Here is a 27,476-nt window from a genome sequence, read left to right as displayed (position 1 = left end):
GGCGACCCTGCACGTCTTCTCCAGTCAAGTTCAAAAAACAGAGTTCCACAGTTGCTTAACCTGTTGTTTGCTGTACGCCCGCCACGTGGCCGAAGGCTGCGGGCTGTGAGTGGGGGAAGCACTAAGGTATCAAGGTGTTCTCTACACAAATCGTACTTGGCAAACAGTTTGGAACCTTGGGAACGCGATTCCAACCACGGTTTACAGAGATTCACCAATCTAGACACGCTCCATGGCGTGGCCTGGTTTGCTGACGCTCTGTGATTGCGACCCAACTGAAAGCAAGGGAACGGCGTGTCAGCCAATAGGAATGGATGGACCTTATTTTGATAACTAATGCACAATTCCCACAGTACCTCCGAGGCCCCAAATGTTTATTGAGCCCCTTCTGTTTGTCAGACCATACGATAAGCCTCTGGAATGCAAAGATGAGGAAGCCAGACCCGTCCTTGCCCTGAGCCTTCACAAGGCCTCCCTGTCTCTGTAGATGAGCTGGGTGCCGAGCAGGCAGTGGGACTCAGGCCAGGTGCTGGGGGTCCTCAAGCCCGGACAGGAAGGGGGTGCTTTCTGGGTTTCGGTCCTCACTCTGACGCTCTATTATAAGCTTTTACCGTACATGTGTCATTTGGAAAATTAAAAAATAGGTTATTCATCCCTTTCTGCATTGAGATTTATTTTAGAAATTCATGAATTGATACCTGAAAAGTGACAAGACAGCTAGACGAGGATGAAATGAAAAATGTACTGGGGAGGCCTGTAAGTCGCTGTTTTCATAGGCAATTGTTGATTACATTGTATAATTACGGTTAGTTACTATCCAGAGGACCCTCTCTTCAAACTCTGAGCGGCAGCTAATGCAATTAGCCAGCCCCACCTTCCTGCAACACAGTCTTCCGACTTTCCTCCTGCCCTACTAGCTGGTCTTCCCCAGTTCCAGTTGCTAGTTTCTCCTTGTAAATCTTGAAGATCTTCAGGGCCCGGCTGGGCCCTCTTCCCTTCTGTTTCTGGACCTTCTGCCCTGGGGGCCTTCTTCACAATGCCTTTAACTGCTTCTGGGGCCTCATTTGGGTCCTACCCCTGCTTAACAGCTCCTCTCAGTTGCTCACATCATTGTCAGCCTGATTCTGTTAAAACGGAACTCTTGACTTGTCCCACTCCCGAAACCTGTTTTCCTCAAGCTTCCTCTTCTCAGAAAACAGCAGAGCCATCCGCTCCACTGGCAGCCATAAACCCGCAGGTCATGTGCTGCCCTCTTTCTCGCTTGCGCATCGACCCATCACCAGGTACTCCGGAAATGCATCAGGGTCTAGCTCAGAGAGCCTTCCTTGTTCCCTGACTCACAGCACTGGTTTATTTACATGTTTGTTTGGTCTCGGTCTGTCCCACTGGACTCTGATTCCATGATGGCAGGAACTATGTTCACTTAGCATATAAATGTGCTGAATTGAGTTGAAAGGCAAGTTATCAACCATATTAAATATGCTCATCATAGGAGCTGAATTCTTAGTTATGCTGGTGCAACGTCATAACTTAAAGATAACTTGGTTGCTTTGACAGGTGACTATTAAGCACGTCTTTGCTCATCACTGATGATAACACACGGCCTATGAAAATTCCCATTTAAACTGAAATGTTAAATGGAATTTTTCCTCATGTTCAAATGCATTAGTGGACCATTTAGAGAGCTTAGGATGTTGCTGGCTGCCCATTTCCCTGGAAGAGATAAAAGTCTCATATACAGCAGTAGACTATATCAACGGCTTTTAGTTGCCACCAAACACTCAGTTCTTTTACTCTGTGTGGGACCTTTTTCATTTACGACTATCAGTGGGACTACTTGTTAGTTCATCTGGTTTTGCTGTTAATGCAAGCAAAATACTTCTAATGCTACTTTATGTTATAGGCGTGGTCTGTAAGTCTGCCTTTCCTTTCAGAATGTACATGTACTAGAATTATTAAATTTTTAGGATACACTGAAAAGGGCCCTAATTTGAATTGACAGTGGCGATCAGATTGAATTTGTGAAAACTGAAAAAAGACACTTTTTTCAGAAAAAAAGGAAACAAAATTTTCATTTTCCTATTTTTGAAGTCTTTGACATAATTTGCACCAACAAAAAATTTGTCAAATTGATGTCCTTCTTTTTTGTAATAGAAAAAATTAATATGTTACAAACAAAAGAATGATGTTAACGTATTTTAAAATAATGTATTTTCTTACTTCATGTAGGCTTTCCCCATGAAACCTATTTTGTGTTGGTGTGGTGAATCTCTTCCTTAACCCTATGCAAATCCTGTATTCCTAATAATTCCTGGCCTATGGATCAGCAGAGACTTTGATGCTACCTGTTGCTACCTATTACTATTTTTAGTGATTACTGATTGGGTAGCCGTGGACAAATTAGCTTCTCTGGGTCTCTTAAGATATGTGTTTTACCCAGAAATTCCCTAGGTTTCTATGATTCCATAAATGAATGAGTGAATTGTTAATTAATTTCACTCTAAGTTTGCCATTACAGAACATGAACATGAACTTAATGCCACAGACTCCCTTAGGTTTTTATTTTCAATCTTTATCTTTTTAAAATGTGCTGAAATTTCTGCATCTGTTCTCTATATTTCAAGTGAGATCATTTGAGTAGAAACCAGGCTGTTAGCCAATTTACTATGACCATAGTGCCTGAGGACTCAGTGACCACTCCCTGGGGAAGCGTGCCCTCCCTTGGCAAGGAAAAGCTGATCTTCATTTTTAAGTTGTTTTTAATTTAATATTTAATGAATCAGGAATTTATATGTTGACAGCTGAGCACAACGCAGTGTATAGAAGAAATACAAGATCTAACCTCTGTCCTTGGGGAGACAAGATGCATGAGAAATCATCAAACATTTTGAAACAGTGTATGAGCTCTATTGCGTGACACGCATTATAGGACTTTGGAAGGGGGTCAGGTGGGTGAGGAGCAGAAACAGGGAGGGCTCTAAGGCAGGTGCTGAAGTAGGCCCGAAATTCGAGGAATGAAAAGACCTCTGATCTAATGGAGTGAGGACAGGCCAGGACAGCAGATGAGAGTAGCTCTTGTGAGGAAACAGTCTACACAGCCAGTCACTTCAGTGGGACAGTGAGGAGTTGGCCTGCTCATAAGGGGCACAAGTAGGGGGCAGTGGGAAATAAACTTGGGTGGACTAGGTGTGCCAGACATGGAAAGCCTTGAAGAGCCTGACCTTAACTTTAATTCCACGATAGGATTTGTTAATTTAATGGAACATGCTTTCTGGTGCCAGTCAAGCTTTTCCTGGTTATTATAAAAACGTTGAATAAGATTATCTGAGAGAAGTGGAGATACTGTCTTTCCTAGTTTTAGGTTTGCAGTCCTTACTGCGCGAGGGGCAAGCCATGTGTGTAGATAGATGAATGTGCGGTCTCTAACATTTGCTCTAACATTCTTTTCTTCCCTCGATAAATCTGTGTCGTTAATGACAACATGTAAGTCAACCAGAGGAGAAACAGCCGATTGGATGACGGGCTTAAGTGAATCTTGTTTTATGTCCTAATGGTCAACATATGGGCTTCTGTCAGCCTGGAGTGGCAGGAATTTCCAAAGACACAGGCCCATCCACAGAGAAAGAGTGCTCGAGAGAGCGCCCTTCCTCCAAGGTCCCAGAGGTGTGAGTCTGGGAACTATTAGCAAAAGCTCTCCGTCCTCCTCTGCTGTCAGGAAGATGCATGTCGGTGGAGACAGAAATGTTTTTGCACTGGGAACCCTGACTCCATTATTAATTTTATAGCTCTAGGGAAGGGATGCTCGATTCTGTAAAGTTCCCATGGCACTGCCCCACCAAAAGTGTGTTCAATGGTCCCAACTTATGTGACTTAGAAACACCAATTCTTCATCCTCCTTCTTCCCCATGCAAATTTGATCTCTGTGAAGGGTGAGGACAACACTTGTGGGGAGGAGAAAGGAGGATCTGGCTGGAACTCACACCTTCCCACGGCATAGACATCACAGACTGCCTGGGTCTTCCGGACACGGAGTCTCCGCAGATAATCTCGTAAGAGTGCGGTGTTGACGGTGACAGAAGCAAGTTGGGTTCACGGAGCCTGAGTCTGCCACACTCTGGGAACTGGGATCTGCACCCAGACAGGCCACACATCAGGGCACATTTCACAAAGCTAAACCTAAGGGAAGTCAGGGAAAAGAGCTTCTGACTTGCAACTTATCTTAAGTAAACTGAGTAAATCAAAGTACAGTAGGAGATAACATTATAAATAACCATGAAGGATTTTTAAAATAAATAAATGTGAAGCATCTAAATATGTGTTTATCCTCTTACCATACTGCTTTGGGAAAAGAGTGATAGGGCCATTACTCTAAATATTTTTAAAATTTCCTTTGAAGTATTTGTAAAGCCAGCCTACACATGCTCTTGTAGATACTGTATGTTGCAAATATTTGACCTAGAAAGATTGGGTTTTGGAAATGTCTCAGCAAATCTTAAAGTCAAGTCCAGGGTAGAATTAAGTGAGTGATCAGGCTAAGACATGCTATTTTCGGTGAGATGCAAATTGGTGCTGTTGGCTTTCCTGAACCAGAAAGTGCTGCTTAGCAAGAGTTCTTCCCAACGTTTTCAGCCATGGCCCCACCAGTGACATAAATTAAAACTGCCTTGAGGACACGTAACTGTTTTGGAGGTGTGCATGTTGGTATTGCAAAGAAATTAGTCTCGTCCCTCAAAAAGGGGACAGGAGTTCGATGGGCATATCAGTACAGGGACAATACAGTGTAAGCCACTAACACCACGCTAACTAGCCTTCCTCATTCTCAGGTAACTGCAGGGGTCTTCACTGTCTATGGTGTAGCATATGCTGGAGGAAAAGGTCGCTTCCAAAAAGACCGCATGTCAGGACCTTTGCAAGTTCTTCATTTGATAAAATAATGACGGGAGAGAGCAGGAAGGGTGCTAAGGCTCGGTTTCCTGGCATCTGGCTGGGCTGCGGGACGGAGCTCCCTGACACATGCCACAGTGGTCAGGAGCTTCAGCTCTGGACTCACGAAAGCCTGGCTTCAAATCCTGACCTGCCAGCTGCTAGCTGTGTGATCACAAGCAAGTTACTTACCCTCCTCCATTCCCTCAGTTCCAAACTGGGGACAACACTACCTACTTTCTAAGCTTGCAAGAATTAAATGAGATAATACAGGCAAAATGCTTCTCATGGGGCCTAGCGCATGTCGGTGCCCCATAAATATTAGCTCCAATTATGAACAAAAAGAAGAGAAAGAGGATGGAAAAGAGGGCAGAGTGGAAGGAAGCAAGAAGAATCAGGGGAAGAGAGGAAAAAGGCAAGGAGGCATGGGCTTTGGGCTGACAGGTGGAGCTGGCTTTATTAACCTGGTCGTTCCTGCTGTGGCCCAGGCAGGAATGAGTGACTCATTAGTTAATGAACAGGTATAGTATTTGGGAAAAAAAAAAAAAGATCTAAAAGTGTATGTCTCAAATATTTAGAACTAAATAAGCAGGAAGATCATAAAACTCAGAGGGTCCCTTTCACAACGTGCTCTCTCTCTCTCTCTCACACACACACACATTTATAGTCTTGATTCTTATCTCCTTACTTTAAGAATAATAGTGATGCCTTCTGCTTTGGAAAGGATAGTGGGAGGTCCCTAAGACAGTAGAGCCCTTCTGCTGTCATTAATAATGGGGCTTTATTATAACTCCAGTAAAGGAAAGCAATGCCAGCAAATTTTGTATAGATTCTGCATCCTTGAACTAGAAATGTTCTTTTCAGGGTTTTGAAGAAATGGGTCTATATTCTGCTCAAATGACAGCAGGTGTCAAAATTGCCCTCCTGCCCTACAGTCTGTCATTAAATCTAATTAGATCCAAACCCCAAAGGAAGGGCCAATTTGTAGTCCAACGTCCTGTAGCCTTGTCCTCTCCCCAGATGACAGAGCCTGCCCTGAACCTCTCGGCTGGCACATTCCTGGGAGCCTGGGGTCCTCAGAGGGGGGCCATTCCCCCTCCAAACTGTGACCTCACCACTATTCTCACATCACTGGCTCTCAATCTTCAAAAACCCCTCTCATCTTCCTTCTTCTGGGCCCTCATTACTCCCCGTTTGGGCGGCCAGTGGAGAGTGGTATGTTCAGAAGAGTGGTGTTCTCCGGCATTCTGTAACAGAACGCTGAGCCACTGAGATCTCAAAGCCGGAGGCTTTGTTTCCTTGACTGAAACCACTTCTGAGTTAAGCTCTTGTCAATGGCCACACTTTGCCCACTTCTCTCAGAGTTTTGATGGTGCTGAGGTCACTTCACCGAGCCCTCCTGCTGTTCAAACAGAGTCCGGTTCAATTTTTTGCATCTGACGGAAAAAAACACCCCAACCATCGCTGCGGCTGAGTCAGACCACCAGCTCGGGACCTCCTTAGGCTTCAGGCCACTGGGGAAAGGTCACCAAGTTTGATGTCGGTAAAAAGCCCACAGGGTGATTTGGTAATGATACTCTTCACCTCCCTGTCCTAGCTTCATTCCCCACCCCCAACACCAAGGGGGAGAGAAAATTCCAATTGCGTGTATTCATATTTTAATGAATGCATATTGGTGGAAGTGAAGAATGCTTATGGGTGTGCAGGGTTTATGGAAAAACCCCAAAAAGGTGAAAATTCAGGGTGGCCTCTGGGGTGGCAGGTGACAGTGCTTTTCACACCCGCTGGGGGTCGAATTTGCACCTTGGCTTCAGTGGCCACCTCTGAGGTAAAGATTTCCCACTCTGCACCTCCGTGCTGACCTCTCTCCTGAGTCCCAAAGAGTATTTTCAGTGAAGGTTTCTACCTGGAGGACCCACTGTCAACAACAAAGCCAATGTGCTGAAAACAAAACTCAGTATCTCGGCTCAAAGCCTGCCTCTCCCCGGTGTCCCACCCCAAGGAAGGTCACCAGCATAAACCCAGTCACTCGCGCCAGAAGCCTGGGAGTGCTTCCTGACCCTCACCCTCCGTGTCCTTCCCGTCCTGCCGTCTCCACATCCCCCAAGCCCTTTAACCTCTTTTACCCTCCCCCCACTGCCACTGTCCTTGTCCTGGTCACCCTGTGCCCTGCCCAGGGCACTTTACCACTCTCTAAGTTGGCTCCTTGAGTTTACCCTGGCCCCCTTCGATCCATCCGACCCCGGCACCCACAGCGAGTCTTCTGAATGTAAATCCACCGTAGCCCCCTTTGAGTAAAAACTCTCGGTAGCACTCCGTTGTCCTGGGGTTAAAGTGTCAATGCCCTCACCTGTCCCACAAGGCCTTCCATGTCTTGGCGTCTGCCCGCCTCTCCTGCCTCACCTCTTGCCACGCTCCCCTTTGAATGCTGCCTTCCAGCCAGGTTAAACACCTTTCCGCTCCTCACATATCAGAGTTTTGCTGGTTTCCTGGTTTTGCCTATGTGGACTCCTCTCTCTTCTTCTCATTACTGGAACATAAAACACATACAGAAAAGTGCACACCACATGTATAGCTCAGGGAATGGTCGCAAGTGAACACACCCATATAATCTATGCCCAGACCAAGACCTGAAGAGGACTGGCATTCCAGAAGCCTCCTTCATGCCCCTTTTCACTATTCCCCAAGGGAAATCACTACTCGGACTTCTAATAGCACGGACTGGTTTTCTCCACCTTTGTACTTTATCTAATTAGAACCTGCTGAACTGTGTCAGATGTGTACTACTGCATAACAAACCACCCAGAAACTTCACAGCCTAAAATAACCTTCAAGTCCCACCTCGGTCTCATTAATCACGCCTTGCTGCCATGCTCTTTCATCCGCTTTGCCACCAAGCTTCTTGGAAACTGGCCACACTCCGTGTCCGCCTACCCTCGCCCCCATCCACTCCGCGATCGCTGCCGCATCGTGTGCTTCTGCTGGAGCCGCTCTCGTCGGAGGGCACCGCTTACCTCCTTCGTGTTGAGCCAAGTGAATGGTTTTCAGTCTTTTCCTACTTGATCCCCTCCCCCCAATTCAGTGAGTCCCCAAGTCCTAGTGATCCTCCCCCTTTCCCCCATCACGTATTTGTCCTACGCTCATTATCTCCTGGACGAATCCAGCTGCCTCAAGGATACCTCCCTGTCCCAAGAAGCCGTTTCAGACTTGTCATTCCGACGCGGTTTCCTCTGATTACAAATCTGGACAGGCTTGCCACTCATCATGGAATAAAACCCAAACTGTAGCAAGGCAGGAAGGCCCTAGACCGGGGCCCGGCTCCCTTTCCGGGCCCTTTGCCTGCCCTGCGCCTGTGCCACCGTCCACTCTGCGGGCCCGAAGACACGCCCCGGGGGGTCTGCTGACAGCTTCTCTCCTACCTGGGATGCCCTTCGCCCCCTTCTCCCCTCAGATCCTCTACTTCTCCCCTCCATCCTATCTCTGATGCCGCCTCTGTAAAACTGTGCTGTTAACAGCTCCTTTTCTGATCCTGTTTGCTGCTACCGATATTAATAGCACTCATCATTATTATAATAGGTTTGGCTCACTCCCTCTAGAACTCAAGCTCCTCAGGGCAGCATCTTTATTTTGTTCTGCTACATCCCAGGCTCCCACAACTGTGATAGCACATAGTAGTCACTCAATAAACACCAGCTAAATGAATGGAAGGGTGACATTAATTGAGCCCTTATTTGCCAGGTGCTTTTCATGCAGGATCTCATTCCCGCCTCACCGCAGCCCTGTGAGGAAGGAACTCCATTTCCATCCCAGTTTGGCAAGGGGAGAAACTGACACCTAATGACATTAAATAGCTTGCCCAAGGTCACGTAGCTGTTAGATGGCAAAAGCTAGGGCTTGAACCCTGATGTGTCCAAGCTCTAAATGACCTCATCCTACGATCGTGAGCTTTGTCTGCAGTGGTGCTTTGCACAAAACTCTCCTGGAGGTTAGAGAATCTGGTCTTCAGCAAATGGAATGGTTATCTTGAAGTACTGGAGGTATCTCTTTACATATTAATCTCTTCATCATAGTATGAGTTCTCAGAGACTAGGAAGTGAATTCTAATTATTTTATTTCTCCACCACCACTACCCAAAACTCTAAACAGCCGGCACAGTGTCTTACAAATTTGTGTTCATTAAATGTTTGCTGAATGAAATAATGGGCATGCTGTTAAAAGGCGGTATTTGGTGGTCAGTCCTTCTTGTCCAGTCAGTAATTTTGAGCCCTGTCCTGACCATCGACCCGAGTCCAGCCCCAGCTGCTGCCTCTTCTAACTGTGTGCTTCTTCAGCACCATAGAGGCTCCCAGCCATCCCTGGCTGACCCCCCCCCTCCACCCTGACCCCAGCCCTTTGTCATCCTTCCTGTCATCATGAAATCCCCTGCCTGTCTTCCTGCTGTCAGGGGCCTGATCACGCAGAATGAGTTCTGCCCACCCCTCTCCTCCTCTCCACCCCACGCCCTGCTGGAACCTGGCTGCTTCCCGGGTCATTCTTGACAGGCAGGGCAACATGACATTTATGTAGATAATTGGAACACAGTTTGGATTGTGATAAACAGAGAGTCACGAGGCAGGACAGGAGTTATGAAGCAGGAGAAATTCCTTGTTAAATGATAGAGGAACTAAAAATGAATAAAGTCACTGTCTTTTTCATCCTGACATTTTTTTTTTTTTTAAATACAGAGCTTAGCTTCTCTCAGTTTGTCAATTATTTAGGATTGCTGATTGCAAGTAATAGAAACCGAAGTGGTTTAAGCTGAAAGGGGAAATTTATAGTAAGGATACAGAATCTCTAGGAACCCAAAGTTTGGAACGCAGCCAGGCCTAGGGGAGATATGGAAGCAGCTTCAGGAAGACAGTCCAGGATCTGGGCAGCATCCTCTCTCCATGTTCTCTCTTCGCTGTCTCTGCACATCTGCCTCATTCTTCTCTCTCTGTAGACCACTTGCCTACACACCGCATGGCTGCCAGTGGTTACTCAATGTCTATTTGGCGAGAACGCCTAGCTCCAGCAAAACCACCAATCCCCAGGGAAATCTACCTGATTGGCCAGCACGAGCCAGGTCCCCACACCTGTCCAATCACCTGCCACCAGCAGAGCAGCTGATGTTGTTCAACATGGCTGCCAAGTGCCCGTTTCTGTGCCAGAGAAAGCAGCAGAAAGGATCCTGTGGGCTGAGCTAACGCTCCACAAAGGCCCACTACACTTTGTTCTGTTGTCTGATAATGCTCTTGTAAAAGAATTCTGGATGCTTCCCTGGGAATAGAACATGTGAAGAGGCATCGTACCTTTGACAGGCTTTTTCAAAAACAAATACATAAAAATGAATTGCCATTTAGGAAACCTTACCTTACATAACTAAGACAATGTTCTGCTGGTAGCTCCTAGCAGGTTTTTATGCCAGTTCCGTTCACTGAAGGCTTAGCATCCTGGCTTCGACCAGGAGCCTCACGCACATCCAGATGGCCCACTGGACAGCCGCGCTCGAGGTAAAGCAGCTGGTGTTGCCTCCTCCTCGGGGTCTTACACACCTCCCCTTCAGTGCCAGAGTTCTCGCCTCCTTCTAATAAGGCAGCGTCGTCAGGTCTGCGGAGACAGAATCCCCTCCCTTTGAGGGTTCCACACCCTGATGAATTCTGAGAGCACTAAGCTGGGTCACTGCTCCTTTGATGTGGTTTGAGGGCAGGTGAGAGGGAGCTAGGATAGATCCTTCTTCCGTTCTGATCTGGCCTTGCCCATTCAGCAGTCCGCCAATCCAAGGCTGGGTAGGTGTTAACTGAAACGTTTATCCAGCTCAAAAGTGGGAGCACTAGAGTTAAGTTGCCCAAGGCAGGTCCAAAGTTCCGCATCCGTCTTTCCCGGACTTGGCCCCGTGGGCACGGCTACACTCGCTGCGGCCGGTGCCAGGGAACACAGACCCGGCCTGGGCCGCCGGGCGCCATCTTGGAGGAGGGATTCTCCCCCTCCTGAGGCGTATTGTATTCCGCCCACGCTTTCTCAGTGACTCCTCCCCCAATTGTCTTCCAGGCTCCCCGGGGACAGCAGGCCGCGTGTGCAACCTGACTTCCCGTGGCATGGACAGCTGCGAAGTCATGTGCTGCGGGAGAGGCTACGACACCTCCCGCGTCACCCGGATGACCAAGTGCGAGTGTAAGTTCCACTGGTGCTGTGCCGTGCGCTGTCAGGACTGTCTGGAGGCCCTGGACGTGCACACGTGCAAGGCCCCCAAGAGCGCTGACTGGGCGGCTCCCACATGACGCCGGCGGAAGGCCCCGCCCACCTGCCCTCCTGCAAGGACTCTGGCGGGTCTGCAAGGACACTGGGCCTCGGGGTTTTCTCGGGGAGCTATTTCCTAAGGCATGTGACCTTTGTCTCAACAGAAGCTCCTTCTCCCGCCGCGGGGGCCACAGGACGGGGGCCACATGCCGCACATAAAGCATGCCTTATCCTCCCCGACTGCCAGCATTCTGGGGGCACACCTCTTCCTTGTCAGGACAGACAGCTCGGAGGGAAAGGGGGGGACGGGGGGCCGATCCCCGTCTCCACCCACCTAGACGTTTCCTCTTTCTGGAGCACTTGGCCAGAGGGGAAAAGAGTGTCCCAAAGGAGCTTTTTCTGTGTCTCACAATAAATGCTCACAGTTACCAAACTCTATACTTCTCTCTGGAGGGTAAAGACAGCAGGACCAACTGCCATTGAATTAACTTTAAATCTTGAAAAGACCAAGCAAGGCTTTTGCCTGATCAAGTGATTTTCACAGCCACCCCCTCCAGGGCTGATTGGTAATTGCCTGGAGAACGATGGCTTTCAATGAACTTTTGGTTTAAATGCATATTTTTCAAGGCATTTATTGCCATATTAAAGTTTGGTGTGACCAGACAGGACCGGTGTCCTTCGGTACAGTTTGGAATCTTTACAATAGCAAGAGCCTCAGAAAGGACTTGCTTTGCATTACTGTCTGCTTGATATAAAGAAGCTTTAGGGAAGGAGACTTCCTTCTTAGGATCTGAAAGGAATTTAAAAGAAGATTGATGATCTGGCAGTATTCTGTATCTATTGGGGGAAGATGGAGAAAAATAACTTAGTGAGTGGAATATCAGAAAACATGTCTGTACAGATAAGGAAGAAAAGGGGGAATAAAATTCCTATCTGGTATGATGCATGTGACCCCTGGAATTTTGTAGTTGAAATGGCTTTGAGAAAGAAAACTTTGAGGATGACAAGATCAGGGAACCAGCATGCTGACAGAGAGGTTTCCAGAGCTAAGTCACGCCTGGACAGCCTTCACCATGAACAGATGCCCAGAACGAGTTGGCCACATGTGCCAAGCGCATCAGCTGTACCCATCACCCTTCAAGCACGTTTGAAAGAGCTGTCATATTGAATTGTGTTCATCTGAGGCTGACAAGATGACAAGACACCATAGCTTAGAGCAAATGACACAGAGCCTTGTTTATAAAGTTGGCAACCCTAGTATATTATATTGCAAACAAATCATCATTTGGAGATTATATTTTATGGACCCAGCTGTAATTATGGGAACATCAACATGCAAATTATGGCTGGCTTTGGCCATGAGCCAAAAGATGACATCCAAGGAAAATACAGACGCTGCCGCCCCATTTCGTATATTAAATGAAAGAAAGGCGAAATATCTGAAGTTATGTCTCATCCCGTCGGTACAATTAGGTTCTGGTTCTCAATGTGGTCTCTTCACATTTACTAAGATGATGTTCTATTCTATGCATCTGGTGTCCAGTGACTGATACTCGCTCACTCATTGAGAGCCTGGTCTTCAGTTTCTCCGTCCTTGCTCTGCAGCAGGACGTCTAGACTGAAGCTCACGGACAATAGCCTGCCGGAGTACTTTGTCAGAATTATTGCTTGCCTCCTAGCCCTCATCAAAATGACAGAATTCATCTCCTTTCTTTCACTCCCAAACCCCAAAATTTGTCATCTGATTTTTCCAAAGTAGCTCTTTCCTCTTTTTATCCTATGGATTCAGAAGGTGGGAAGAGTGGAGCGGGACAGTTGCTCTGAGCTCAGTGTGGGCCTTTGGGGGCGAGTGGGAAGGCTGGGCAGGTGGGCTGTCTTAGTTACACTGCAGCTGCCTGTGAATGCCTTTCTGGGGGTGGTGGTGAGGGGACTTGCACAGTGGTCCCACAGCCATTAGCCTGCTGGATGAACTATGAAATCATAAATCCACGAGTGTATTTAGAAATGGAAAGGATCTAAGAGGACATCTCAGCTCCCTCCAGTTTGTATCTGGGGCAGCTGAGACCAAGAGGGGTGAAAGCCTGTGTGCACTTACTGCGATTGCCCCCAATCTCCATTGCAAACAGAGGAATCAGGAAAGCCAAGCACTTTATCTAGTTTGTCTCAAAATTAACCCAAGTGGATTCTAAGTCATTTTAGCATCCAAAGGGGATGGTCATGATTTCTTTTAATTGTTGGGATGTTTTGATCTGACTTTCATTTCATGCTGAGATGCATCGTTCTTGATAAGGAGCAAGGGCACAGGGCATATCCATATAGAAACCTGAGTTAACTTTTCTGATCTGTAAGGGAGACTACGGCAGCCATCGCAAGTGGCAGTGGGTGTGGTCATCATGGAGGGCGTGATAAGAGAATGAAGTATTTTTATCTGCTTTTACTTCTGAAAGAGGAAATCTCCACTCTTGGGGAAAACAAATTTAAAAAGAGCTGAAGATAAATTCCAACTCCTTTTCTTTAGGGTTTGGTTGAGGATCAATAGGCCTTGATTCTAGGGTATACTGAGCTCTTGATTATCTGAGGCTCTTAAGGGAATGTACGGCACCCATTACCCAAAACAAAATGAAAGAATCCATTTAGTTCAGATCCCTTACAAATTCCCTCTCAATGAAAATCTTATGATAAAAGAAAGATTTCTAGGCCCCAGGGGTTGCCCATTAATGTTCTGCAATCGCTGAAAAAGTTCCAACACAATAGAGCTTGACCATCTCAGCGGAGTTTTCTACAATAAAGATATCATCTGCACCCGACTCTGACTCTTAACAAATGAGTTGTCTTCTTCAAAATAAACGTGCCTCCCTACACTGGCCTGCAGTTTGGAAGACTGGACTGGACTGATCTTTGTGCTCTGTGAGCATGCTTGGTCAGGGTGCATCCCGGTTACACCTCGGACAGCCTCTCACACACAGGCTCCCACATAAAAGCCCTAAGTGCCATGACCACACTCAGCCAGGGCTCTTTGCCCCTCCGGGTGGGAGGCCCCAACATAATCTGGATATTGCCAGACTGAAAGGAACATCCCTGAAGGATCTACCAAATGGCAATATATTCTGTATGGGGTCGGGTGATGGGAAGGGGAAGAGCCAGGTGGCTGTTGCCATGTGACTGGCTGAGCTTGGTGACAGCGCAAAGCGGCTTTTTCAGCTCCCGCGGGTAACCTCTGCCCTGCCTTCCACTGTTGCTTCCCTGTCCCTTCCCAGCACCTACTTCCCAAGACACCAGGAGACCTAGAGGGGCAGGGCCTCAGGCCATCGCTCACGTTCCCCGAACCTGTCGTACCTGTCATGTAGCTCTGCACGAGGCTTCCAAGGTTGATGTCAAGAGATGTTCTCGATTGTCATAACCATATTCCTTTCCATTGGAGTTATCAAGAAGCTCGAAAACGTTAGGTATCACATTTCTTTTTCAAAGAAAGTAGCTTTAAAGTCAGAAAATCTAGCTTCACATTGACATTTCTCAGCCTGATTAATCTATTAAGGGATCTCACATCAGCTCTACAAAACCTAAAGCAGGGCTCCCTCGGAGGCACCCAACACGACCGTACATGCACTTGTCCTCGCTGGCGTTTTCAGGCCAAGATATTGTTATTACTGCTCATTTATTAAAGGCTAGCCTGGGGCTGGTGGTGTCTCGCTCAGCTGAAGAACATTCATCTCCCCGTCTTGCCTGCTCTCCAAATAAAGGCTCAGAGAGGTGTCCAATCGACCAGAACCATTCTTTTGTGTCTATTTACTGTACTTCAACCTGGGTTTCCTTATCTTAAGAGTAAGAAGCATACTCTTAACAAATAAACCTCGCCAATTCCAAAGCTGGTAAATTGCTCTTGTTAGGTCTGTGCTGACCTTCTGAAAAACAATCCACCGGTATAAGCTCACAAGGGCGTGCTTATTTTGACCTTCTCCTTACCTAGGCAGAGAAAATTTTCACTCATCCATGAGAATGTTCTTTACATTTTTCAGGGGATCAGCAAGGTGACAGGTGGTTTGCAAAGCCCAACATGATTATTATTTTTCTAAATCATAGTTGTTCCAACTGTAGTTTTTCTTCCCCTGATATTCACATGATTCCTGTTTAACCAAACCTCCCACTTCCACGAGCTAATAAAAGTGTCACGCAGATTGTTACAAAGAACTATTGTTATTTACAAGTCTACATCTTTCGCGAAATCAAAACATAATAAAGTGAATTTTCAGTGTTGACTTTGTTATTTTAAACTTGTGATAGTCTTGCCAAACCCTCTGGTGGAAAGAAATCCCTGCAGGTTATGGGAATTATTCCCTTGTCTTCCTCAGGAATATGCTTCCTACACAACCTCATCAAGAGGTGGCTTTCAAGTTTGTGAAGATTTTCAGGGAAGCCAGTTGGCTTCCCTTACTGATAAATACTCTTGTGAGCTCACGGGTAAGGCTTATATTCCTGATTGAGAAATCATTCTGCATTTTCACCCTGTGTTGCCATTTAAGTGCCTACCCTCTCTAGGTGCCAGCACGCTTTGGCTCTGTTTTTAAATTCAGTGTGTCTCCACAGCAGCTAGACCCACCCTCGTTGACCTCTCTGAATTATTACACTCCATGTAAGTGCTTGCTTTTGGCTGAAATGGTATTTTTTCAGCTTGATTAGAAACATACAAGATCCCTTGCCCCTTTGCTGAGATCTGTGTATCCTGATTGTGGGTGCTGTTTACACACAAGTAGGGAAAGCTCGGAAAATGGAAAGAAACTCTCCCGCAGCAAAGGAAATCCACCCAACATTTGCCCTTCCCTGAGGAACTGTTTTGGGGTGACCTGCCTAAGCAAGGAGCTGACTCTGCACATCAAGTACTCCAAGGTGGCCCGACTGTCAGGCTGCTTGCTGTCCCTCTAGGATTCCTTTGTCCCTTTCGGAAACTCCCATGCTTGGATGACTTGCAGAAGATGTGTTGATACATGTGTCTACATATGTTTTTCAAAGAACATTTCACCAAATATTTTTGCCCAAACATTATCAATGAAAATTCCCTATTCACTAACCCTTTGGGTGAGAGGACTGTCTTACACGTTGTACAATCTTCAAAAGCAATCCTGTCTCTACACACTAGATGCCAGAGGTACGCTCCTGCTTTCCAGCTGTGATAACCAAAAGTGTCCCCAGACATTGCCAGATGTTCCCGGTGAGGGGAGGAGGAAGCAAGGTGTGAGACAAAACTGTTCCCAGTTGAGAACCACTGACGTAACACTTTGGGTCAAGTCCTCTATTGAAATGCAATCCATATACATTTTTGCCATTTTCAGGTAGGTACACTTCACTGGGAGTGATAGTTTAATGGGATTAAATCTTGGTATTAATGCATAAGACTAACTGGGAAGGAATCTTTTGGAATGGGTGTATCATAGAACCCCTCAGCAGTGTGGGCCAGAACAAGACAGGCTGACACTTGAAGTTCACAATGTGTCCTGGGAGGGTGGGAAAGCACCAGGCTCCTGGGTTCCATGGATGGGCATTAACTGTAGGGAATCAAAGGAAGGATGGAAGCTTAGCAAGGAAAAACACTAGTGTGGTTTCAGAAGCTGAAGGCAAAAGTCTTCCTAGGAACTCCTCAGTTTCGCAACGCTCACTGGGAAAGAGAAGCCCCAAGATAAGGCCTGGAAGGTGGAAGAGTAAGACTGTTATAGCTCTGCATTAAATAGTTGGGTAATTTTGAGTTTCTCAGGACAGAGAGGAGGGCAATAAGAAAGAAAGGGCACCAAAACATGGAGAAAGACTGAGTTTCAGGCAAAAAAAAAAAAAAAAAAAATAGAACCTCCAGTTTAAGACTAGGATGGGTATCATTTGCAGGTTGATCCTTGAACACCCCCCTACCCCCCCCCCCCACTGCCAGTTATCCCTACTGCAGGTAACCCTAGCCTTGTACGGGTGGAATTTTAGGAGAGCGAAGCAACCCAAGTGCTGTCCAATGTGTGTCAGCGAAGAGCGGGAAGGGGAGAGCACAAGCTGGGTGCAACACGGGCAGAGAGGAGAAAGAAACAAGCCTGGATGGCAGACTAAACAAAGGATAACCCAAACTGGATAGAGACTGGGGGCAATGACAACCGGCCAAAAGAAGGAATTGGAAAGCCAGTCTTCTTCCACCTGACAATTTTTCATGGACCCAAACGAATTTATGTTTTTGGCTGCCCATGGAGATACAGACTGGACAAAACCATTTCGATGAACAAATAACTCTTCATCTGTTCCCTCATGTTATGATCTAGTTCTAGGTAATAGAGCATGATTAAAATCTGATCAACATGATCAGTTTACCATTTAGACTATTTTTGGATCTTGACTTGATTTTGTAATTTCCGAGTAGTGACTGACCCTGTGAAAGCCCCTGTAATTGAATCATAGGCTCTGGATTTCCCCAGGCAGTCCACCCAATCCTATTTTAATAGCACCGCAGTCCTTCCTAAGTTGCACGGATGAGAGGAATCATATTACTGCCCGTAAACCCAATTCAAATAATTAAATGACGAAGATGCATCCAGTGTCCAGTCAGCCAGATTGCTCACCCTGGTTACTTCAGCAGAGGCTGGGGAGCATGGCAAACCCATCTGTGAATGTTTCGGGGCTTCATGTGACAGGTGGAGGTGACACACCAGCCGAACAAATAGCAGGAAACATAGAAAACGAAAACTGAATTGGAGTCTCCAAAAGTCTACCCACCCAAATAAACTTTGACATCTGTCCCTTGATCATTATTCTCCAATAGTAATGAAGACTTCATGAAAGGCCTTGAACTCTGAGTTGTCATTGTGGAATCATGCTTAATCAAGACAAATATTCCCAGCCTAAGAGGACGAGGAGAAGAAGGGAGTACGGGTTTAATTTTCTTACATATTGCTGTAACTATAAACAATGGCTTATCTTCTCAGCAACTCTCAGGAAATAACAAGCACCAGTGTTTTGTGGGTATTTACACCAGCCCTTGGAGATTTTATTAGGATCATGATTCACAGATGAGAAATTTCCCTCTTCTACAGGGCTTAGGAACTGGAGTAAGAATATTACTCAGTATACTATACAGACAAATGAATTTGAATGCTTCTAGCTATTAACCATTCATTCACTGGTGATTTTCTTTCACTTTTTCTGAACTGACTAAGTGATTGGGTCAGGATTATCCTTCTGGTTTGTATATTGTAGACATACAATTAAATGGTGTCTGAGAATTGTGTTGTTCTGTCATATGGATACGAGACTTCAACAGATCAATGAGGTTACATGACACTTCCAAGAGTCTGAGAGTGAGGATTCATAGAATCATAGAACGTCACATTTGGAAGGAACAATGCACATAATTTATTCTAACCTCCATATCTTGTTCATGGGAAAACAAAAGAAATTTCATGGTTCAGACGGTGATATAAACAACACGCTGAATCACCTTCAGGGAAGAACAGTTATCATTCATTCCATCAGTCTGTATTGAGCATCTCCTGTGAGTCAGCTGCTGTGCTACATACAGTACTGGAAACGCAGCAGGGACTAAGACAAACGTGCCCTTGCTCAGAACCTTCGGGGAGGGCTAACACAGAACACGTGTCCTTTGCTTCTTACCTGACAAGCAGTTTCTCGTGCACGCTTGGATTTAGGCCTTACAACTACCCTTAGATATAGACACGATTATCCTCTTTTTTTAAGACGAGACAAATTTCAGAGAGATTTGGTAATTGGCCCAAGATGATAAAAAGACTTATAAGAGGCAGGGTCTGGACTCAAATATTTGTCTTCCAACTCTCACTCCAGTGTCCTTTCCAGTATATCAGAGCATCCTCTGATTAAAACTTAGTCAGAAGTATTCTGTCCAATGAGCTTGAAAATGACTTGGTTGGTTCAATGACCACATTTTCCAAACAAAAATTAGAATGTGTAGACTGTCAAAATATTTCTATGATTTCTGATTAAATTTATATGCAATCCAGAGAAAAAAAAATCATATGTTAGATACACATTTAACCAAGTTCTACCAGAACGTGACTTTTAGTTATTCATTTAACAAAGCACTTTTATTTAAAATAAAATGGCTTCTAAATCCTCCTAGAAAATCTGGGATTTCTGGTCATAAGAAATCTACTTTCCTTGTCAGATGGAGATACAACCCACATTTGAAGATGGTTAAAAATATCATGAACCAACTCAAACATGGTATAAATCATGATTTATTTAAGTTTTCCTCAAACCCCTACCTAATGCTTTTATTCAGGTTGAATTAACATGTCAATAATTTTTAAAAATAGTTTTCATAATAGTCTTGTCCACTTACACTGAGGAAGAGAGACAGTTAAAATTTCCTTAGCAACAAAGCCCAAGAAAAAAATTTTCAGAATTGAATCAAATGTAACAATGTATTTTAAAATAGTTTTAGAGGTACAAAGTGCATATAAATATGATATTAGCATCTATTAGGGTTAATAATATTTTCACTTCATTTAACATAAAGGATAGGTGGTCTTTCTCTCCACAAAGCAAGTTGGGGAGGTTTGTATAATCCTAGATTATTAGATATTGTCCCTAGAAACAACAGGTGACCTTTCCTCTACCTTCTAATGTGAAAACAATCCAGCAGGGCTGGAATAATACATGTTGCTGGCCCTGACCTCTAATTGATCTTGAATCAACACTTCACTTAATCCAATCTTGTAGTTGGGGATTTTTTCTGATGGTGGTCAAATTAGCAAAAGTAAGTCTCTTCAGAGTGTAAGGGAACCAATGACAAGACCTTATATGAATATCTGAGGAGTGTAGGAGAGTGAGAAAGAATCTTTGTCTAAATGGAATCTTAAATGATGGGTCAGGGGAAAGGGTGGAGCATTTATCACAATTATTCTAGAACTGTTTGGAATAGATTTAAACACATGTTTATTCATGGTGAAAAAAAAAGTCCCCAGATATGCATTTTAATTTGTGAGAAGGCTGCTAAGAAATGTGAGATCATGGAGAAGGTGGTCCTTAAAATAAATAAATAAAATCCAGAGAGTGTAATCCCGCCTAGAATGTGATTCATTCTTTTGGACCAATAAATAGAGTGAGATGATGTCCAAAAGCAATTTCCCTATTTCTTGGACATGTAAGCATTTTCCTTATAACAACTATAGCAGAATCAGTTCCCTGTGTAGATTATATTGACAACCATGAGGGGAATCAACTCATCCCCAAATGCCATTTTCCTTTCATCGATCTTAAATTGGGCCTAAAATTCTCACCCTTACCAATGCTGCCTGGAGGTTAAGAACTTATCTTTCAAAATTTTTCTCTTAAAATGTATAAAAGTTATTCAAGTCTCTTCCTTAATTTAACAATTATTTATTCAACAAATATCTGGCACAATTTACATCTACCAAATATTTTCCCCAGTGTTGGGGAAACAGCACTGAATAAAGAAAATGATATAAATGAGACTTCTATTTCTGGTAACATGGCAGACTAAATACCCTAAAAAGAAGCCTTCTGACGCAAAACGCTCAGAAATTTGACATAGGTAAAATAAGCATCCTTTAAAATACATAAGTAAACTCTCCCCATTCCCACCTTCAAATATAGGAAAGCTCCAAAGGTTAAATATGAAGAGGATGCTGAAAACTCAAGCCTTAGTGCCCCCAGTGCAGGCTTCTTAATCTGCCTCTCTTGAAGATTGGGTATTTATTTATTGATTGACTGATGAGAGCAAGAAAGTGTGTGAGCAGTGGGGAAAGGGCAGAGGGAGAGGAAGAATCTCAAGCAGACTCTATAATAAGCACAGAGCCCAAAGTGGGGCTCAATCTCATGACCTGGAAGTCATGACCTGAACTGAAACCAAGAGTCAGACACTTAACTGACTGAGCCACTCAGGTGCCCCTAGCAGATTGGGTTTTAAATTAAAGACCAGGGCAGGGCAGGAAACAGGGTTTTGGGCTTTCTTGAAGTGAGGAGTTGGAATTAGGATACAGCATCCCATCTCTTCCCACATGAAGTCAGAACCTTCAGAGGACAATAAGTTCAATTAGAAAAACTCTGACTACCAGCACAGGGAATCAACTGGGAACTAGTTTGCTCTGAAATGGCATTAGGGTAGGAAAAAATTAATTAAAATAAATATATAGCCTGGACCATTTACAGCTACCAGCCTCTCTTTGTTTAGGTTGATATTAGAACGAACATAACTTGCACACTTCAGAAATTGTCTAGCCAACGTATCATCCCAAAACAAAAAAAAAAAACAAAATAGTTCTAGATTGAGGTGCCTAGCAGAGACAAGAACAAACCTCTTTGAGGGTGACATTTTCAACCAGGCCGCAGAGGATTCTCACATGTAATACTTCACCAAATCTGAGTTGATAATTTAAAATTACAAAACACACTACAAAATAAGCCACCATGATTGAGAGTCACAGAAAATAAAAAACAAAACACACACTTAGACTCCCAAGAATATCAGATAATAAAATTACTATATACAGACTATAAAACAAATCTGTTTAGGAATGATTTTAAAAAGCAAAATGAATAATACATATGAATATAGTACATAATACTTAAAGGAAAAAAGAGAAAGCTAAAATATATTTGAAAAATAATTAAAAAGAACATCCAGTAATTAAAAATATAACCACTGTTATTAAAACAGTGATTTTTTCTGCCTACGGCCACCACTGAGGAAGCACTGTTAAACTCTTTCCCACGGCCACTACCATATATAATTCAGAATCTCTCAAAGAGCCCAAAGAACTGTAGAAGCTCTTCATTAAAGGTTTGAACTTCAAAATAACCAGTGGCAGACTGAAAAATATGAGTAACACTCACAGACTGCATAGCAATGAAAGATCTAAACACCAAGCACTCTAGAAGCTTTGGGCTTGTCACATAAGCCATTGTGGAGCAAGCATATGGAGTCATGAATGCAAGGCCACACAAGATGGAAGGAAGTGTCATAGAACCAAAGAAGGTGTCACAAGAGAAGGTTTTTCAAGATCAGGTGCACAGTTACTTATGAAAAAGACCTTCATTAGTGGCATTAAAGAAGACACTGAAGAACATCATGTAAGAGATTATTTTGAGCAACATGGGAAGACTGAGGTGATTGAAATCATTACTGATGAGGATGGTGACAAGAAGAGAAGTTTTGCTTTTATAACCTTTTACGACCATAACTCCATGGATAAGACTGTCATTCAGATATACCATCCTATGAATAGCAAGAACTGTGAAGTAATGAGAGTCCTGCTTAAGCAAGAGATGGCCAGTGTCTCATGTAGGTCAAAGTAGTTCTTAAAATGTTGGCAGGGGTTGTGGAGGTTATTTTAGAGGGAATGACAACTTTGGTCATGGAGGAAACTTCCAGGGTTGTTATGGCTTTGGTGGTGGTGGATATGATGGCAGTAATTGATTTGGTAATAACAGAAGTTTTGGAGGTGGTAGAAGCCACAGTAACTTTGGCAATTACAACAATCAATCTTCAGATTCTGGACCCATGAAGAAAGGAAACTTTTCTGGTTCTTTTGGTGGTGAAGGCCAGTACTTTGCCAAACCACAAAACCAAGGTCATTATGGGTGTCTAAGCAACACCAGTAGTTATAGCAGTGGCAGAGATTTTAATTACTGCCAAGAAAAAAGTTTGCAGAAAAGGAGAGCCAGAGAAGTGACAGAAAAGCTATGGGTTACAATAAGTTTGTGAACTCAGTCAATCACAGTGGCAGAGCCTAACTGCTACAAGAAAAAAAAAAATAAGGATGGTATTTGTGACTAATCATATAATTTAGTTTCTGTTCTCTGAAAAGTGAAAAGCATTCCAACAGAAGGTTTTAATGCAGTTTTTTGTTGTTGTTGTTCACATGTTGTTAATTGATAACTGTAATAGCTGATCATGATGCTGATTAAATGTACCTTAAAAAAATTCACTGGTAAACAGAAAAGTAGATACAGCTAAAGAGAGAGTTAGTGAAGCGGAAGATAGATCTAAGGAAATTAAGGAAATTACCTAGAATTCTGCCCAAGATACTAAAAAAAATGGGACATATGAAAGGAGTTGAGGGACAGGAAAAGTAGAATTAATAGGTCCATCATATGTCTTATAACAGGAATTCCGGAAAGAAAGAAGAGAGATGGACCACCTGGGCGGCTTAGTTGGTTAAGCATCTGCCTATGGCTCAGGTCGTGATCTTGGGTTCCTGGGATCAAGCTCCGAGTTGGGCTCCCTGCTCAGTGGGGAGTCTGCTTTTCCCTCTTCCTCTGCCCCCCCCCCCGCTTGCGCATGCTCTCTCTCTCTCTTTTTAATAAATAAATAAATAAATAAAATCTTTTGAAAAAAGAAGAAGAGAGAAAGTGAGAAAGATGAACAATTTCCAGAATGGATGAAAGATATAAATCTTCAATGTCAAGAAGCAAAGTTCCAAGTAGTTCCAAAACAAAATAAATCCACACAAAAATATATTGTTGCAAAAGTGCAGGGAGTAGAAGAAAAAGAGATTTCAGAAGCTACAAAAGAGAAAAGACAAGTTACCTAGAAAAGAAAATCAGACCAAAAGTAGACTTTTCCAGAACTGTGTTGGGAAAACAAGAAGGCGCTGGAATCATATTTTCAAAACCCTGAAAAAAAATCAATCTATAACTTTATATCCAGCTGAACGATCATTAAAGAACAAGAGTAAAATAAAGAAATTTCAGACAAACAAATCTACCAAGAACAGATCCTATCTATAGGAACTTCAGAACAAATATTTTCCAAAAGAAATGCAAGAGGAAAAGCTGAGCAAATAAATTTGTATACATGCAGCGAAATTTACAATAATGAACTTATAAAAATAACTAGGAATTACTCATTTCTGGTAACAGAAAAAGGTGAAATCAAGTGTTGGTAACAATATCAAGATGGAAAGGAAGTGACCAAAATTAAGCATTTTAAACTTGTTTATATTGTTGGGGAGGAGGGAAGAAATATAAACTTTAGGCATTGTTAGGTAAGCATGTCTCAATTTTAAGGATAACCATTAAGACAAAAATGTGTAATTTCCTATTTTAAGGAAATAAAAATAATTTTAAAACTCTTCAATCAATCTAAAAGGAGGATAGGTTTGTAGTTGTGGATGCAGGAGGACTTAGATTAAAAGTAGGGAAACGGCTTAGGATTCTATTGCTCATAATAGCAATATAAATATCTGGATATAAACAACAATGATTGTGCAGAATTATAAGAAAAAACTTAAAACCTTTAGTAATGGAAATAAGAGATACTTTGAATGGAGAGATTACAATAGAAAGACCTAATACTGTAAACTGTCAACTTTTTACTAAAATTAATCTATAAAGCTACAATTCTAGTACAAAACCAGCCACGGATGATTATGATTGTTTCCTTTCCCTCCTTCCCTCCCTTTCCCTGCACCAATTCCCCTTTTACTTCTCACTTTTGATTCTACTATAGAGCACCAGGCACGTAGCAAATATTCAATAAATTAGGATTTTTTTAAAATAAAAGAATAAGTGAATAATTCAACTGTTCTGCAAGCAATTTCTGATTTACATCCTCAAAAAAAAAGTCCCATCAAGCATGATACACAGTACATATCAAGATAATACCTAGCTTTGAATCTCTGCATAAGTATGTGAGCCAACCCTTTGCAAAGGACACTTTGTGAGTTGATTACAATTGGAAAATTAGAAGTGCTCCTGAGAGACACAAATAGATGACAATATTGACTTCTTAGTGTTAATCTAATGAAAATAACCCATATTAACTAAAATATAAGAGTAGAAGACCATTACTCATTACTTTCTAAATACTTCTTAAAGTCAACAAAACTCTGATTTCCTATAATAATCTATAGCTCCCTATAGCTCTATACTTCTTGTGGCTCAAGAAGTATCTTCAATTTATATATATATATATAATACCTTCAATTTATATATATAAAATGACCCACTCATGAAAGCATCAGAAATTCACATTCTGATCAATTTCCTATAAATGATCAAAAAGATCTCAAATGCCGAATGGTCCCTGATAGCTGGTTGTCTTGAAACACATAAATATCAACATGTTACTAAGAATTGTATTTCCCCAAATCTTTATCAGCTTTATACATTTCCCCTGGTTATTGCTTAATCATTCCTAATTTACAGAAATCCAGGGGCTCTCTTGGGATTCCTACTTCAAATTGCCCAAGAATCCCAGGGACTCCCTGAGCCCAGGTGGGGCGATACTTCCAAACGGCATAACTGGAGAGTCTCCTCGGCCTATGGGCATTCTTGCTTCTGTGACTTTTAAAAGTATCGTGTCATCACTGAACACGAATCCTGTGGAATTACAAGGACTCTGGCTCAAGTATCAGGTGATACCCTGCTGGGCCAGATCCCTGCCCAACCCAAAGCTCATGCTTGGGCTCCAAGTTTAAAGCTCTCCGTGTTCACTCACATAGTCAGCCATTGCTCTCGAAGAGTGACAACACATCTTAGCGGCTAGGTCTGGAGGTTCCTCAGTCTCACCTATATGTTTTTCGAGAACTCTTCTTTGTACATCCTGTATCACCAGCAGATTCTGTCATGAGGAATTCCCCTCTGGGGCATCTGGAAGCCTCCCTTGCCAGCAGATGGTTAGGGCCACACTCTTAAAAGCTGGTTTCTCTAATTTCAACTCAGGAAGAAGAGCATGAGGTCTTGCATCCACTCCCTTACAGAAGCCTCCAGGGCTCTTTTTGCAAACTGATGAGCCACAGAACGTTTTATAAAATTCTGTTACATCTTTTTCCTAGGCAAGGAGAGTCTAGTGCCTTTACATTCACATAACTAAGACTAGCCACACAAATGATTGCTCTCATAACGGAAGGAGTCTGCTCCAGACGGACTTGTGTCTTCATTCCTGTACCCACTAGTTATGGTACCCCGATACAGCGGCCTAGACAGCTTGTCCGGGCCCTCTGCCCTCAGGTAAGATAGAGTAGCTTGGAGCAGGCCAACCCTCCCACTGTGACAACTTGAAAATTTCCTTCACATACCCTCCTTGCTACTAAGCCAGAGCCTCTCTCAACTTAAGCTTCTCAGCCCTCTGGGTGTGAAGTTTGTATTAAAGATATTGTTTTTAGGTACAAATAGTCCTTTTTAAACACAAACCAACCATCTCTTAAGGGTCCAGAGAAGAAGCAATCTGTTTTAACACTAGAGGGAAAACTGTATTGAACTGGGAACGAGCTCTACCACCTTCATATCCTTATGGGAATTTCAAGGGTAGTGTTGGTTATCTTTTGCCTTAAGTACTGACTTTAGTACCTACCCTTTGGTGAATTGGGGGATCACGTGCTGCTCATCTAAAAATTGCAGTCATATGCAAAATCTATCCCTCTCAGAGATCCCCACGGTACCCACATTCGATTAAAAATATTAAATGAGTTTTTATTGGTTGAGGCCATGCAAATCTAAAATGCTTACTAGGCTGTGCCTTTTCTGGTAAACAGAGATATTTTCTTCTCTGGCCACTTTATCTTGCAAAATGCTCACCACCTTCCTTAATGGGGTCAACTGTTCTGGGTGAGTTCTCTTGCACTGACAACCCTTGGGCCTGGGGCTTGCATTAGTGAAACCCTGAGGTCCGTAGAGAATGCATGTGAAGAGGCATTCAAATAGATAATCAGAGATGCTAATTAAAAAAAAAAAAAAGACTAGGTCCTGACCACACCTTCCACCATGCCCCACCCCTCTTCCAGGACCCCCCCTTTTTGCTGGGCCCACCCCACAGGGGACCCACCCTCTATAAAAAAATAATAAGTCCCGTCCTAGATGAATTGAAATCAGATACTCTGAAGATGGGTCCAGGTGTTGTATTATTTAAAATTTCCACCGGTGATTATGATGAGTATGAGTTAGAGAACCACTGATATCCATTATCCTAATAAACTCTCTTAGCCACAAGTTGGACAAAGTAAAATGCACAGCGTGCTCACTTTGGCAGCACATGTACTAAAGCTGGAACCAGACAGAGAAGATTAGCACGGTCCCTGCACAAGGATCACATGCAAATTCGTGAAGCGTTCCATATACAAAAAAAAAAAAGTAAAATCCACAGCAATAACAGGCTGACAGAATCCAGTTCCTCATCTCCAGTCAAATATTTTCCCTGACTACGCAGTAAGTAGTTACCTCTCAATTCGAAATTATCGACTTTGCTGATGAGAATCCAGGATGAGGCAGCAGAGCACTGGGGCGCCATGCTGTCACGGTTGTTGGGGGATGGGGCAGTGCGCCCAGGCAGAGGC

At 43.6% G+C, this 27,476-nt stretch overlaps 1 protein-coding gene and 1 non-coding gene across 2 annotated transcripts in view; both read left to right on the top strand.

Moving 5' to 3' along the window:
* WNT2 (Wnt family member 2) overlaps window positions 1–15,435 on the top strand; it is a 45,919-nt gene extending 30,484 nt beyond the window's left edge. The window contains exon 5 of the mRNA XM_026509994.4: window positions 10,993–15,435. Coding sequence (XP_026365779.1) covers window positions 10,993–11,222 — 230 coding nt within the window. The 3' untranslated portion in view covers window positions 11,223–15,435. The remainder of the gene's footprint in view (window positions 1–10,992) is intronic.
* Window positions 15,436–27,156: 11,721 nt separating this feature from the next.
* LOC113267377 (U6 spliceosomal RNA) lies at window positions 27,157–27,263 on the top strand. The gene has a single exon (XR_003320749.1). It is a non-coding gene; the product is annotated as a U6 spliceosomal RNA (small nuclear RNA).
* The last annotated feature ends 213 nt before the right edge of the window (window positions 27,264–27,476 follow it).

Source organism: Ursus arctos, unplaced genomic scaffold, assembly GCF_023065955.2.
Source record: "Ursus arctos isolate Adak ecotype North America unplaced genomic scaffold, UrsArc2.0 scaffold_3, whole genome shotgun sequence".
In the NCBI taxonomy this organism is placed as follows: Eukaryota; Metazoa; Chordata; class Mammalia; order Carnivora; family Ursidae; genus Ursus; species Ursus arctos.
This window is presented reverse-complemented; position numbering and strand designations above follow the sequence as displayed.